The 16,561-nt window shown below is 41.5% G+C and overlaps 1 protein-coding gene across 1 annotated transcript in view; it reads left to right on the top strand.

Annotated features, from left to right (window-relative positions):
* SLC26A8 (solute carrier family 26 member 8) overlaps positions 1 to 12,805 on the top strand; it is a 78,021-nt gene extending 65,216 nt beyond the window's left edge. Inside the window, 9 exon segments of the mRNA XM_054570209.1 lie at positions 2,394 to 2,489; positions 3,606 to 3,712; positions 3,793 to 3,862; positions 4,291 to 4,383; positions 4,496 to 4,627; positions 6,317 to 6,688; positions 9,224 to 9,278; positions 9,377 to 9,561; positions 12,398 to 12,805. Coding sequence (XP_054426184.1) covers positions 2,394 to 2,489; positions 3,606 to 3,712; positions 3,793 to 3,862; positions 4,291 to 4,383; positions 4,496 to 4,627; positions 6,317 to 6,688; positions 9,224 to 9,278; positions 9,377 to 9,561; positions 12,398 to 12,805 — 1,518 coding nt within the window.
* Positions 12,806 to 16,561: the final 3,756 nt, after the last annotated feature.

Here is a 16,561-nt window from a genome sequence, read left to right as displayed (position 1 = left end):
CCCTTGGAGTCTATTTTAGCAAATCCACTCACTGATTTACTTTGAACAGTGATATTTTTTCTTCATAGCTAGAAGAATCAGATTTTTAAAAAATTCCAAACAAATAAAAATCTGTCAGAATTTCACTGAAGGCTAGTGATAAAAGTAAGTAGTACTCCTTCATTATACATATGTTAGAGACAGGACAACTCCTGCTTCTGACTACCCATGCTATGGCACATTATTTTTACAGCATCTTGTTAGGATATTTCTGGGTGAGAAAATGTGAATACAATCTGATCAGTGGAATATCTGAATCACTATACCAATTGGCTCTATGGGGATTAAAGATTCCTTTCTTCTTTGAAAGACTATGAATTGCTTGTTGCAAAATCCTTATTGGAAGAATTGTTGGGGCATCCTGGCTAAGATATCAATTAGTTAGCAAGGGGACCAACACAAAATTTTATAAACATGATACAAAATAGTATACTCAATATTGTTTCAATTTGTGTAAAATAAATATATAGAACATACCAAAATGTTAACAATGGTAATCTCTTGGATGATGGAAATTATAAATAAATTTATTTCTTCTTTATACATAAGCATGTCTAACCTTAATATTCAGAAAAGTACATTTTTATTGTATTTTTTTATGAAAGTATGTGTTCCTCTTCCCACTCCTTCTCTCAAGCCAAAAGCTTGCAAAAACCCTATGAAGTTGAAATTCTTTTTCTTCCCCTCACATCTTCCTGCAAAATGCAGAAAGTTTGGAGATTCCTGACTGAAAAGAAGATGAAAATTGGAATGAAATAATTTCTGCTAACTTCATCTTTGCTCTTTCCTCCTCTACTGTTGAGTCTAACTGGTCATTGAGTGACCTCAGAAAACCAGAGTAAGCTTGGATCCAGCCACTCCTGGTGGTAGGGTCAGTTCTAATTCCTAGGCAGAGTATATAGAGGAGAGGGTGGCTAGGAAAAGGCTGAGAAATGTTAAGCCAGTGCTGGGACTTCATGAACACATGAAAATATTTCTTACAGTAGGTTAGCTCTACTTTAAGGCCCAGATGATTTTTACATCTTACGAGTACAGATTCTTTTTAAATATTTATTTATTTTTAGAGAGAGGGGGAGGAGGGAGAAAGAAAGGGAGAGAAACATCAATGCAAGAGAGAAACATTGATCAATTGCTTCTGGCACACCCCCGACCGGGACCGAACTCGCAACCCAGGTATATGCCCTGACTGAAAATCATCAAACCGGTGACCCTTTGCCCTGCAGGATGATGCCCAACCAACTGAGCCACACCAGTCAGGGCACAAGTATAGAAATTCGTTTTCTCATATTCAAGAAACTTTCTTTCCATTAGAAAAGTAGACATGCTTATTTTGTTTAAAATCTTGGAAAATTCATAATAGATAAAAATATCATCCATAATTACAAGTAAACCACTATTAACATTTTGGCATATATCTGATCAATATTATTTTCTATGTATGGATATTGCTTTGCATAGACATGTAACTTTGCATTCTTGTTTGTGTTTAATATATAGCATGATACCTCATATTGTAACTTATTTAGTTATTTTCTTCTTATTGGAAAACTAGGTTGTCTGAATTTTTATTATTATAAATAACACAACAATGAGTAATTTTGTACATCTACCCTTTTCTATATTTAGGATAGATTTCTGAAGTAAAACAAAATTTCTGTGGGAAAGCATATCAGCATGTATTGATGTATTGCCAGATTATTTTCCAAAAGGGCTATACTGTTTCATATGCAACAACCATATATATGGGGTGTTTTCAACTTGCTAATTTGATTTTATGGACAAAAAATGGTATCTCACTGTTGAAATAATTTTAGTGTATCATGGTTAGATTGAATGAAAGCCCAGTTGAAACTATTTCAGAATTTCTCTGAATGGAAGTTCCCTTAATTTGTCATTCAATCTGACAATGGTTCTAGGCAATGTAGTGACATAGATGTGTCAAGCAAACTAGACAAAGCAAGTGGCCAAAGGTGCCAGCCCCTGAGGGTCCTCTCCCAAACACCAGAAGTGACAGCATGGACGCAGAGGGGCTAGAGGGCTGCAGTCTCTGGCTACTCCTCCTCCCCTCCGTCAGAATCTTAAAGGAACTTGGTGAAGCTTTCCTGGCTGAACCAGCCAGGCCCTGGCCTTGCCTTGTCCTCTGTTTGACAAATCACAGAGGAGAGCAAAGAAAACTGTGGGGAATACTCATTTGATTAGACAATGAGTTAAAGCACAAACATGATATTCTTTATGAAATATCAATGCCTAATATCTCTGAGCAGCAAGGCTAACTTTTGATGGTTCCTTTGTGAAGATTTGGGAGTTTTGCCCCTGAAGGTAAACTAAAGCAGCATTTATCTTTTTCTCCACAGGCTGTGCTGGCGGGTATTATTGTGAGCAACATCCTACCCTACCTTGAAACCATTTACTACCTCCCCAATCTGTGGAGGCAGAGCCAATATGACAGTGTGAGTGTAGATGCACTGGCTGAGGTAGGGGCAGATGGAGGGAAAGGTTGGAGAGAGGGAGAGAGGACAAAGAAAGACCTCAGCATGAAGGACACTAGCAACTCCAAGGCCTAAGACTCTACATTTGCTCTAAACAGGGAGTCGAAGTTGTTGGTGCATGGAAATACTGAGACCTCACTCCAATTACGCAAAATTAAATAAAAAGGAATTAATTAAGGGGCTACAGCTCCATACATATCTAATACAAAGGGTTTGTCACGCACTGCATATTTGAGTGCCTTTTAACCCAGAGACACAAATCCTACTGAGAGAAGGAAATGTCTTACCAGAATAACTGATGGAGCTCCCCGCTTCTCTCTGTAGTAGAGCTAGGGGACAGAAAGGAGAGACAGCAAGAAATAAAAGGCTCGGGGAGGGCAATATGATGAGCGGAGGACCCAGTAGAGGCAGAAAGTGTTACAAAAGGGGATAGTTTTTGGATTCAGGTCCCTGAGGAGCTAAGAGGGTATATGGTCCAGGGCACAGGCAGAGCTTCTGGTTCTAGGAGGAGAGAGAGCACTTCCAACAGGACTGTAGGGGGAGAGGAAAGCTGAGGGCAGATGCTAACTAACAAGAGGCAGGTGGAGGGGGAAGTAAAACTTGAGGGAGTTTCAGCCTATCTTCTCTGTGAAGGGGAAAGTCAGGTCACCTGCTGAGAGTGATGGAGAAGGGCTTGAAAAGGATGTTTGCTGAATCTCCAGATAACTATTATAGATCTTAAAATAGCAACTGCCATTTGGTGAGTGTTCTGGGTTGCTTTACAAATGGCATTTCTAATCTCAAGAAAGCCTATAAAGTAGATATTATTACCTCTATTTTTCAAATGAGGAAACTAAAGTTTCAAGAGAGAATTGAAGAGTGAAATGACCAAGGTGGGAGGGCATGGTAACTCTTGAGTCCCTTGGAACCCAGACATTTATAATGGCATCAGCTCATATGGCTGTTGGAATTTGTTCTCCAAATCCCGGGTGTCAGGAGCGGGAGGGTAAAGGTGAGCTGGGAGATTGGACTGGCGATTTTTTTTCATTCTGCTTGGTATCTTGGTTTTCCTTTTCCCTTCTTCTCCTTTTCTATAAGATTATTTGGATGGTGACATTCCTATCTGCAATATTCCTGGGACTGGACATCGGACTACTTGTTTCAGTAGCTTTTGCCTTCTTCATGATCACTGTTCAGTCACACAGGTACTTAGTCTCAGGTAATAGGAGGTTAGCCATGGCAGGGGAGGCAACTTTGACCTAAAGACAAATGCATTTCCTTTCAGAACTAATATTCTCCTCCTGGGTCAGATCCCTAACACCAACATTTACAGAAGCGTCAATGACTATCGGGAGGTAAGACCCCAAGTCAGTCCCACTCCTTTGCCCAAAGCATGGGGTAGACCAGGTCTGCTGCTTAGTTTTTCTACAAACTCCCTTTGCTGTTTGCTGTATTCCAGACATGCTTGACAAAGGCAGGCAGAGGGATACACAGTGGTTGAGGTGGGGAACTTAATGAGGTAGGTAAATTCTAGAGTCCTGCAGCCAGTTAAGGATAATTTTAAAATGTACTTTAGGGGATGGGAGGCCAAGGTAAAAGAGAGGAGTGAAGAAATGGAGGGGAAAAAGGAAAGCAGGAAAAGCAGGGGGTGAAAATGGGAGGAAGGAACTTGCCAGTTCTTACCTCTTATAAAGAATACGGAGTTTCCAGAAGGTTCTAAAGATTTTTCCTTACCCCATAAAAGAGCTGAGCAATTTCTCTGAACTTTACATTTTCCTTGCAGATCATGGCCATTCCTGGGGTGAAAATCTTCCAGTGCTGCAACTCCATCACATTTGTAAACGTGCACCACCTGAAGCACAAGCTGTTGGAAGAGGTGAGGGCTTCCCTCCCATTCTCTTCACCTGCTCCCCTTGCCCTCCCCAGGGCCGCTCCCTGCCACTTGCCTCCACTTGCCATTTAGGTGAGAGCCCTCTTCTGTCTTTCAGTTGGAGATGGTAAGTGTGCCGCTTAAAGAAGAAGAAGTGTTCGGCCTGTTTCAAGAGAGTGAAGACAGCTCACAGGAAGACAAGATTTGTCGGTGTTTCTGCAACTGTGATGAACTGGAGCCACCACCCAGGGTTAGAAACCTCCTCTTTTTCGCATTTTTCTCCATGTTTTATAAAGAAGTGTGCAAGCAGTCAGTTGTTAAGAAAAGAAATCAAACCCCCTCAAAAGAGGGATTTTTGACTCTTAGATGAACCATGGGTAATTGGAAATTAAAGATTTCTACTCAGAAATGAATATATGAGTCCCCCTTTGAGGGTTAGATCTTGACCTGAAAGTAGGTAGGAGGACAAGGAGGACAAGGTGACCCTTGAGTCCCTACTCAATGGTTAGAGACTTACTGAGTGCAGAGAGAGTAATTCCCTAGTTGTGCCTATTTTCCAGAACTTCAGCTGCCTGCCTTTAGAGTTCTGAAAATATCGGACTTTAAAGATTATTTTACAATCCCAACTCAGGCAGGGTCAAGGTGACTGGGATTCTCAAGGATCTGTCAGGGTCTCTGCTGTCTGCCTGTGACCACGGAAATGATGATGGGTTGTGAATGGCCAAAAAGCACAGATGGGAATTTTACAGCATCCGAAGGTTATTTCAGCTGATGAACATAGTGTTCATTATTTCTGACTCAGACTTGATCAAAATATTCCCTTTCCCCAGAGCAGGGCTGCTCATTTCTAGCTGTGGGGCATTTTACCTAGTCCACACATACACTCGGGAGGAGCAGCTCTATCTACAGACGCCCCCCGCCCCCCCGCCGCACACACCCCTGTCCCCCTCCTCATGCAGGCCCCTGCAAACATGGAACAGCCGCTCTGGTTGCCATATGCCCTAACGAAGTGTAGGTTCTACTGAGCTCCCAGAAAACACCAACTTTCTTGCCAAGAGGGCAAAATTAACTATATCTAATTGTTATGTTATACTCACACTGCACTGAGTATTATAGAGGGTGATCACAGGACATCAGGAAATACTTCTGAGAGTAGAATAGAATCATCTGATATTTACTGAGCTCCTCATATGTGTCCAGAACTATGAGACTATGAAAAAGGACAACGAATTTTTCCCAAATTATACCACTCTAGCAAATGAATTCCTTCCACTTTTCCATGTGCCTTATAGTGCTTGTCCACATATGTTGTAATTTATCCTTTGCATGGACACATGCCATTCCCCTGGCGGAAACTGGTCCCTGTGACTGCAGAGCTGGCACTCACATCTTGCAGGTTAGTCTATCCTGGTGCTTGACAGTGAACTTCAGCCGTGGCAGGCTCCCAGGCCTGCTGGGAGGATGAGAGGAGTGAAAGGTAAAGACATCCCTGCTCAAGCAGTTTTTTTCCTCTTAAGGAAGTTGGACAGATCATCATCTCACTGATAAAAGAAGGTGGTATTGAGAAAAGGAGCTGATGGAAAGAAATACTTCAAAGCATTCCAAGGCAATGGAAGCTAGTTAGAACTCTGGGGTGAGGGAAAGGAACAAGTCAAAGATGACTTTAAGTTCAGCTCACTAGGACCATGTTAATGTCATTGACGCACATAGGGAAGTTGGGAGGGGAAGCTTCTGAGTGGTGAGGATAAAGCAAGATGAATGTGGTTTTTTAGTCATGAGCTTGGAGTGACAGTGAGATACCCAAGTAAAAGATGTATGTACTGTAGAGAAGTTTCTTACGAGAGAGGAGAGTGAGTTAGCAGACAGAAACAGCACAGTTGCGAGTACTTCCAGCCCTTATTTGAATCTTATCGCAGTCCTCCCCTAACTCTCCTCCCAGGTTGTTTACACAGAACGATTTGAAAGTAAACGGGACCACGACGGATCCTCCATTAACCTGATTCGTTGTACACGTTTGGACAGCGGGATCACGAGCCAAATTTCATCGGATGAACAAGCACCGTACATAGCATCTTCCACATTTCAGAGAAATCAAATGCAAAATTATGAGGATGGGGAGAAAGTCTGGCTTTCTAAAAACCTCCCTAGAGACAGACTGATGCCACTTCCTGCTGCAGCTGAAAGTCAGGTCAGGAGCAGATCAGTCATCCCTTACTCAGAATCGTCTTTTCTACCCAGCACCCACACCATCATCCTAGATTTCTCCATGGTACATTTTGTGGATTCACGGGCTTCGGTCGTATTAAGACAGGTAAGTACTGAGGTGGCTTTAACAAGAGCTCTGATCCCCACCTACGAGCACCACCCCAGCCCTGACTGAATTGTATTAGTCACTGATCAGCTACTATGTGACTCCTAGGCCACTAGAAAGGTGGACACTGAGATAATTTAAGGTCAACCCGAATAAATAGAAAATGAACCAACTCTGATTTATTGAACTGAGGTTGGTCCCCTAAGCATGGCATAGTCTTGCTCAAGAAAGGAAAAAATGGGAAACTGTTAACACTATTGAAATAGCAGTCTGTGCCTCACCCAGCAACTCCTAGTGTATCCCGGGAGTTAGCTGCAAGTCTTTTCAAGGAAGAGGTCTGAATGCTACAGGGAAAAAAAAATCTCACCAAGAATTCTCCACTATTCAGCTACTCTGAGCTACACATTGTAAAGACAGTCAGATTTGAAGTTGTGATGAAATGACACCACAAGCCTGGGGCTGCCTGGTCCAGTACCTCTAGGATTATCCCCAGATCCCTCTTCATTGCTGCATCTTTGGGTGAAAAGGGCAGGGAAGACTTTTCCTTCAAAAGTTGTGTCCCTATGTCCTGGCTTCTCTCCCACTCCCTGGTTTCTCTGACAGTTTTCATTTCTCTTTCTTATACAGTATAGTCAGTGAGATGCACGACTAACCATATTGGTTTTATTGTTCAATGCCCCATAAGTATGGTATCTTTTCTTCAGCCACCTTATCTCAGTTTAAAGCCTGCTATCTCACTCTTGTGTCTGTTGGTGATGGCTCAGGTTTAAACATTCTGAACATCTCTGACTGCACCCACCTTTTCTTGAGATATGCTCCTTTGGCTGATTTTCCATCTTTTACCCTAGGATCCTATATTATCAAACCATCTGATTCCTAAAGGAATACTATTCTTAAAGCAGCAAGAACTCTGGTGGGTGGTCTATTAGATGTATGCTCCACTCTAGCTTCTGCTCACTGTCCATATGATCAGAGGTAGCTTGCTAAATTGCACGGGGTGTTCGTTTCCTCATCTATAAAGTCTGAGGCATGGAAGAAATTAATGTTCAGGGTCTTATCCATGAGATGCTTTTTTCCCATCCCATTTTCAGAATCAAGTATACATGATAATGTCTTGTCTTTTGGGCTTTTCCATCTTAGGTCATCCTAGTGGGCTGTGTTCTTTTCTCCCAAGCTCATGCTCTAGTTGCTATTTCAGAGTTCACTCATTGTACATTATTAAATGCCTACTACATGCCATGCTGAGCGTGGCACATTTATACACATGATCCCATTTAATTCTCACACAGTCCTGAGAGACAAGCCATATTTCCCCCTAAGAGTGATGGGCTCACAGTTAGTTAGTGGCTTGTCCATCACTGGAACTTAAAGCAGTTGTGCCATCCTCTTCTCCTCCCTCTCCTCTCTTGCCTTCTGGCCGTTGGCATGATCTACCCACAGCTGCCAATGCTGATGACTCCCTGCTCCAGCACCAACATGGAGGCGATATCAATCACCTACATTTACAGCCTTCAGATTCGTGGTGCACTTTTACACTATAAATACAGCTTTCTCCATTCCTTTTGTAACTGTTCTATGTTGCCATATTAGAGGAAATAATTTCAAATATTTTAACTGAAAATTTAAGCTTCATTTTAAAAATCCCAACACTTGTTCTTATTAGAGACAACCACTCAATTTAAGCTTCTTCCCAATTGATGGGATTTCAGTCTCCCATTGCTTGTCATTTAGAGTATGTCCATTGTGGCTCTTTACCAAACAATTTTATGATTTACCATGTGATGAAGAATGACTTTCTTGTTTCCTCTTGGAAGTTAAAAAAGTAGAGTCTGTTTTGTGTTTTGGTTTTCTTTTCACATTTTTAACTTAGTGCTCAGAGTTTGATCTATTCAATATTTGAGTATTAAGTTTAATATTGACCTGCTTTGGATTGAACTTTATTTATTGCCCCAGAACATATATACTGGCTGAAGTATCAGATGCTTATTAATCTGATACTTCTAAATATCTGATGTTTTACTGAAGTCAAGAGCAACTTTGCAGAGCAGCTCTGAATGTGATCCTCCAGGTTCTCGAGTTCCACTTCCTACGGTGTCATTTGACCATCTCTGGGCCATGTTTTGCCCCAGGGAGAAGGGGATCACATGTGAACACTAAGTACTACTATCCAGATATAGTTGTTCTTGAGGACTGTCTACTGTGTTCCCATCACACCTATGCCTTTCTCCGTCCTAGCACTGTACTCACATGACATTCTCTATGTAAACTGTTTCCCCCTGCTTGAGACCGGGGGCAACCCTCCACCTCACTCCCCACCCCACACGAGATGACCTGATCCCCTTTGGTAGTCCCAGCACCTTAGACACTAGTGTATAGAAGTCCACCCATCAAATGCTTACAGAGTTGAATTGGATATAAAGGTACATATACCCCAGGCAACTGAATGACCAAAGGGATTTTACAGCTCAGCTAATTAGAAGGCTCCTTCCTAGTAAGTGCAAGGATTCCTAACACTGACTTTCTCCCTCCCTGCAGATGTGCAATGCCTTCCAGAACGCCAACATTCTGGTGCTCATTGCAGGGAGCCACTGTGAGTAGCCTCCACCCAACACAAGGGCTGTGCTTTGCACCTGGGTGCTCTCCTCCCCAGGTGTCTGACCCTGTGTGTGTTCCGGGTTTGGTTTGTAGCCTCTGTGGTCAGGGCCTTTGAGAGGAATGACTTCTTTGATGCTGGCATCACCAAGGCCCAACTGTTCCTCACCCTCCATGATGCTGTGCTGTTTGCCTTGTCACGGAAGTTTCCAGAGTCCTCCGAGTTAAGCGTGGATGAATCTGAGACAGTGATACAGGAAACCTACTCAGAAACAGAAAAGGTTGGATGATGTGATGCATCAGGGTGAGATGGGGGGTGACGTGGTGGCTGAGATCATGAGAGACACCTGATCAGATAGAGATGAGCACTGTCCAGGAAAGGGTGTTGAGTTTGGCTGTGCCAGACTTTGAGATGTTGAAACGCTTCTTATCAATTGGTAAACAGCAGTGGACCTCAATCCCAGGTTCCCCCACTGCCAGAGCATCTGGGTGCTATTCAGGACCCTTTCCCAACTGAAGCGATGGTTACCTAAACCTTTTTACAGAAAGCTTGGTTTGTGCCAGTGCCATATTAATGACTAAATAATTTAAATATCTCCTCTAGCTGGACCTTTAGAATCTACCCCCACCCCACCCTTGGGACGAGTAATAAAACTGATGAACTCTCAGAGGTAAAGATCTGCCAGCCTAACACTTTGGCTATAATTTCCTCAACCTGACCAAATGCAAAGGAGAATGATATACAAGCCAGAATTTTTAGCCATTTGTTGATAATAAGTGTCGACCTGGGCCCACCTCAGTGTTTTCAAATCAGCATCTGCGAAGGTTAACGGTGCCCCCGCCCCCCAAAAAAGAAAATTAAAACACCAGTGAGCACCAAAATATCACCTAATGACTAGAAATTATTTTTAATTAAGCCCCTGATTTGTTGACTAACTACATTTCAATAATGTTTGAATTTTTATGACAAAAAAGAATTATCAGAGTAGTGTTTATAGAGATGTTAATAAGTAAAAGATAGCCCTTTTCTTTCTCTAAGTAATGTACTACCAAGTATTTCCTTACCCTTGTTGAGTATTCTCACAGGCTGTGTGCCTCTGCTTACCTAGAATAACTTTTTCCCCAATAGCTAGATTTGAACATATTTTTCTATATGGGCAGCCTCTACATTTATTCAGTCTCTTTAAATGTTGTATTCATAATAAGATTTTGTGACTTCCTCCATATAGATAAATCCTATCTATTTTATACTTTATCTTTTACAATTTTATTGTTTTTTAAAATAAATCTTCTTGCCCTGGCTGATGAGGCTCAGTGGATTGAGCATCAGCCTGTGAACCAGAATCACCAGTTCGATTCCCAGTGAGGGCACATGTCTGGGTTGCAGGCCAGTTCCACAGTAGGGGGGTGCCTGAGAGGCAACCACACATTGATGTTTTTCTCCCTCTCTTTCTCCCTCCCTTTCCCTCTCTAAAATAAATAAATACATAAATAAAATAAATCTTTTTTCATTATATTTTTTAACTGGCAACTGCTGAGCTATAGGAAACCTATTGATTTTTGTTAAATTATTTGGCCACTTTAGGAATTATTTTACTAGTCCAGGAAGGTTTCATTGTTAATTCTCAAGTTTTCTAAATAAAAAAATAATAATAATTTCCACAAATAATATAAATCTGTTATTTTCTAATTGTTAAAATTCTTATTTTAGTAACATATATTATGGCATTAGCTAGCCCTAAAGAACACTTTCAATAATGATGGTGAGTCTTGTATTACTCCTGAATTTAATGAGAAAAGCTTCTTATGTCTCTCTATTAAGGATAGTGGTATTAGTTGACTTAGGATGGACATGTTTTCAAAAAGTATTTTTCTAGTTTACTAACATTCTCATCAGCACTTAAGACTTGGTACTGAATATATCAATATTTTGATAGCATTTAAACTGCAGAAGACTAGGAGAGGAAAAAATTCCATTGCAAGGTATTAAATTCAAGATACTTATTAAACATCCAAGTGAAGATGTCAAGAATGGAAGTGGATATATAAACCAGCTGACCAGGGGAAGGGTTATAACCAAGTCATCAGCACACAGATAGTAGAGAAAATTATGGGACTAAATAAAATGGGCCGTCGGGGTAGTGTAGATTGAGAAGAGTCCCAGGGTCAAGCCTCAGGGCATGCCAACATTCAGAAGGAGTAGAGGAGAAAACAGAGACCAGGAAGAAGCAACCAGGAAGGAAGGAGAAAAGCAAAAGAGTGTCATATGGTGGATGAGAAGAAAATGTTTCAGGAAGGGTAAAAGGTGTTAATTCTGTGGAATAATGTTGCAAGGCTGGTTCACAGAGCCTGTGAGGCATCTGCTATGTGACAGGGTCAGTGCCTGGTATTGGGGATATCAGGAACCAGGCAGGCCCTGCTCTACCTCAAGGGGCTTAGGGTTAAATAGGGAGGGTAGATTTGTAAATGAATAAGGCAATACATTACTGGTGCTATGATAGCACTATGAGTGAGAACAGTTGGAACACAAAGGAAGCTAAGATCCTGGTTAGTGATCCTTGATGTGACTCTGAAACAATGAGTAAGTGTAAGTGGCTGAGAGGGAGAAGGGCAAGGCAGGCACAGGGAGCAGCATGAGCAAACGTAAGCAGTAGTCAAGCATCTTTGGTTAACTTAATGGCTAGAGCAAAGTGTGGGGACTACAGATGGAGATAGAGCTAAAGAAGATGGCAAGAGGCCAGGTTGCGAAGGGCTGTATATGCCCCGGTAAGGGTTACATTGGGGGTTGGAGAGACAAGATCAAGAAGACAAGATGTTTCAGAATGCTGCCAAGACCATTGCTATCTATCCACATGGCTGATCATGAAACCCAGGCTAGTTAGAAAATCCAGGGAAATCAGGAGTGGTGGATCGATTGAGCCTAAAAAATAGTGAGTAACTGAGGAACCAGTGGGTACAAAGGAGATGAAAAGCAGATTTAGGCCAGAAATATTTTCTACTTTGCCAGAAACTCGTGATTTCTGGTACCTTAAGTCCTGTTGTATTCTGAAATTCCTCGACTATTTGAAAGTTATATTTAATTGGAAATTTTAACCCATCTAATTATATGTATTTCAGGATGTAAGTTCAAAACATAAAACAAGCAGCAGTATCCTAGGAGTCCCCCAAAATATAAGTCCTGGCTTCACCAAGATCCAAGAGCCAATAATAGAGGAGGAGTCAGAGGTAGACGTGGAGCTGGAGCCCACGCTGGCGTCGGAACAAGAGACCGGGCTAGACCTGGATCACGAGATGGAGCCCGAGTCAGAGCTGGAACCTGAATCTGAGCTGGAGCTGGAGCTTGGACCTGAGCCTGAGCCCAGGTCCAGGCCAAGGGCTCAGACTTATCTTCAGCAGCAGTACTGGACCCCCAGCTCCCCAAGTCACACTCAGCCCAGGTCAGTGGACAGGAGGCATCTACACATGAATTCATATTCATTTAAAGGCAATGACACTGAGGATTCCTAGGAGATAAACTGGGAATAAGGGTCAGATTCTCTTGACAAATCCTGCCACCCAAATGGGGTCACTTGGTCAGGAGCCCCAGATTAATTACAAATTCTCAGAACTTGTTTGGGGAGCCCTCCACCTGCTGTCCTTCCTTGCTCAGCAGTGTGATCTCACTCCCAATGTTAAATCAGCATGCTAAACACCTAGAATTATCTCTGATTCTCCTATCCAGGCGCACCACATTTCACCTTCAGCAGATATTCTAATGAAGGGTTTCCTTCATTGTGCATGCTGCACCTCTGGTGTTTTTTATCAGATCATCTCTAACTTACTCCTTTCAGCTGTTTCCCTTTCTCCAAAGAGATGAGGCTCAAATAAAATATATGTCTGGTTATATTTGGATCCTTCCTGCATTTTCTCCCTTCTCTCTATTCTGTACGCCTAAGGAAATGGTTAGGGGAAATACCAGAAGTGGGTGGACATGGTGGAGAAGAGATAAGCAAGAAAAAGAAAAACAGGGTAGCATTTGTATTTTATATGCAAGGTGTATTTACTGCACTGATAGTAGAAATAAGCAGGTTAAGCTAGGCCTGGCTCTGAGGCATGTAGAACAAAGAATTGTTAGGCTGAAAGCATTTTTACCATCTCACCATTTTTATCATCAGTATCTTATCCTGCCACTGTTTCAGAAGGCCAAGCAGCTGTACCAATTGATGAGAATAGTAACTCTATAGAACCCTCCATGGTCTTCAGGTTCACATTCACCATTGCTTCTTTCTTACAGGTTTTTAAGGTACATGCAATCCAGAAGCTGTGCTCTTGGTGGACCAAACTTAGTTAAAACCTGTGACAGGCACAAACCCCTTAGGAATTGGAAAAGTCAGTCGATACAAGTTTGGTCCAAATCCATTCAAAAACTTTCCCCTTCCCCCATTAAAAAAAAAGTCCAGTATGACATTACAACCAGAAGAGAAATAAAGACCCCTGGGCAAAGGTATATGAAATCCTGAATTTTATTTCCCACTCAATAAAAAAGATTCCTCTTGCTGGGATTCTCAATTTCTCTCATCTGTTAGATGAAAGAAATCCTTGTTAAAATACAGGCATCTCTTATTACAGAGATAGCATATGCATTCACTCATTCTACAACATATACAAAGCACCTACTACACACATAGCACCCCAAACAGTGGGGTAGATAAAACGGTATTACCCCTACTTGCATAATACATGCATAAACTAAGGCTCAGATAAGTTTTATAACTGGCTCAAAGTCATATACAATTGTATGATAAAACAGGTGGGGGCCGAGGTTACAAGCTTCATTTGTTCATGCTTACTCAACACATTTATTGAACTCCTTCTATGCAGCATGCACTGTCCCAGGTGCTGAAGATATAAGATGAGCAGAATAAATGGCAAAAATAATTATAAATTGTGATAAGCACCTTGAAGGTAAAATACAGGAAACTCCAAGGGCACATATAAGGAGGACCTGAAACTACCTTGGTGTCAAGGAAGTTCTTCCTATGGTAATGACATGTGACCTCGCCTCTGAAGGATAAATAGGAGTTAAGCTTAAAGCAAGTTCCAATGACTGCCAGGAGGGCAGAGCCAAATGGTGGGCCAAGAGTGGTGACCATGGTGAGTACAGAAGCTGGGCACCCAGGGACACAGCCAGATGAAGCCTCAGGGTAATGACCATGGCACCAAGGGCTCCACCAGAAACTGAGTCAAACTGGGAATGAACTGTCAGGATGTAAGGGCCAGGCACAGAAATGTGTCAAGACCAAGAAAACACATTAAAAATGGAAGATGGGAAAGTGCACAGGGAGCCCAGTTTCTGCAGGCTGCCACCCTCATACCCACACTCCCTTCTATTCCCACATTTCTGTTGGAAAAAGGTTTTTAAACACAAAATCAATGGCTTCTATACTTGGGCAGCAAGTGGTAGAGTTTAGAATTTGTTTTTTTCCTGCTACAACAGCAACACAGCTAAATCTTAGCTTTGATGCTTGACCTCAGAAAGACCAACCAGATGCTTGAATAACAGTCTATCTTTGAAGAATATTCTGCTATAAACCCACAGCATCCAGCCTCTCCCACAGTACTACGATAAAGAAAAATGGTTAATTGATTGTTAATAGTAACTAGTAAAGTGAGTTAAAAGGCTGAGTCTTCTTCCAAAATGCAGATCACCCAAAATTCTAAAACATTTCAAACTTTACAAAATGTTGTGTTTTGGTTGGTTAGCTACTTTTCTTTTTAAAAAAAATCACTTTTTACTGTTATTAAGAGTTGTCTCAATTTTCCCCCCTTTGCCCTCCTCTGCCCAACTCATTCCCCACTCCCATAGTTAATTCCCGCTTTATTGTTCGTGTCTGTGGGTCATTCATATCTGTTCTTTGTCTAATCCGTTCCCCTTTTCCACCATTATCCCCCTCTCCCCGACTCTGGTCACTTTCAGTCTGATTCATGTTTCATTGCCTATGGTTCTATTTTGCTCATTAGTTTATTTTGTTCATTAGTTTCCTCTTATAGGTGAGACCATATGGTATTTGTCTTTCACCCACTGGCTTATTTCACTTAGCATAATATTCTCCAGTCTCATCCATGCTGTCATGAAAGGTAGGAGTTCCTTCTTTCTTTGGGCTCCACAGTGTTCCATTGTGTAAATGTACCACAGTTTTTTGATCCACTCATTTACTGATGGCACTTAGGCTGTTTACAGCACTTGGGTGTTGTCGATAGTGCCACCATGAACAAAGAGGGGCATAAGTTCTTTTGAATTGGCTACTTGGGATTCTTAGAGTATATTCCCAGCAGTGGAATCGCTGGGTCAAAGGCAGTCCCATGTTTAGTTTTTTAAGGAAATATTTTACTGTTTTTCAGAGTGGTTTCACCAGTGTGCATTCCCACCGACAGTGCACTAGGTTTTCCTTTTCTCCACACCCTCGCCAGCACTTGCTGTTTGTTGATTTGTTAGTGATGGCCATTCTGACAGGTGTGAGGTGATACCTCAATATGGTTTTGATTTGCATCTTTTTTGATGGCTAGTAATGTTGAGTATCTTTTTATATGTCCCTGGGTCCTCTGTATGTCCTCCTTGGAGAAGTGTCTATTCAGATCCTGTGCCCAGAGAAATGTCTATTCAGATCCTTTGCCTATTTTTTAATTGAATTTTTTGTTTTCCTGGTGTTGAGTTGCATGAGTTCTTTATACATTTTGGAGATCAAACCCTTGTCTTATGTATCATTGGCAATATGTTCTCCCATACAGTCAGTTCCCTTTTCATTTTCATGATGATTTCTTTAGTCATGCAGAAGCTTTTTGTTTGATGTAGTCCCATTTGTTTATTTTTACCTTTATTTCCTTTGCTCTAGGAGATTTATTGCCAAAAATGTTGCTATGTGGGATATCTGAAATTTTCCTGCCTATGTTTTCTGCTAGGTGCCATGACTTGTATTTAAGTCTTTTATCCATTTTGATTTTATTCTGGTGTACTGTATAAGTTGGTGGTCTAGTTTCATGTTTTTGCATGTACCAGTCCAGTTCTCCTAACACCATTTTTTGAAGGGGCTATCTTTACTCCATTGTATGCTCATGCTCCCTTTGTCAAATATTAATTGACCATGGAAACTTTGGTTTATTTCTGGGTCCTCTATACCACATAAACAAAATGAAGAACAAAAATCACATGATCATATCAACAGATGCTGAAAAAGCATTTGATAAAATCCAGCACCCATTTATGATAAAAACACTCAGCAAAGTGGAAATAGAGGAAGCATA

This window comes from Pteronotus mesoamericanus, unplaced genomic scaffold, assembly GCF_021234165.1.
Source record: "Pteronotus mesoamericanus isolate MK-2021 breed Mesoamerican mustached bat unplaced genomic scaffold, CSHL_Meso_final contig_20, whole genome shotgun sequence".
In the NCBI taxonomy this organism is placed as follows: Eukaryota; Metazoa; Chordata; class Mammalia; order Chiroptera; family Mormoopidae; genus Pteronotus; species Pteronotus mesoamericanus.
The sequence above is the reverse complement of the archived record's forward strand: the minus strand, read 5'-3'. Positions and strand labels throughout refer to the sequence as shown.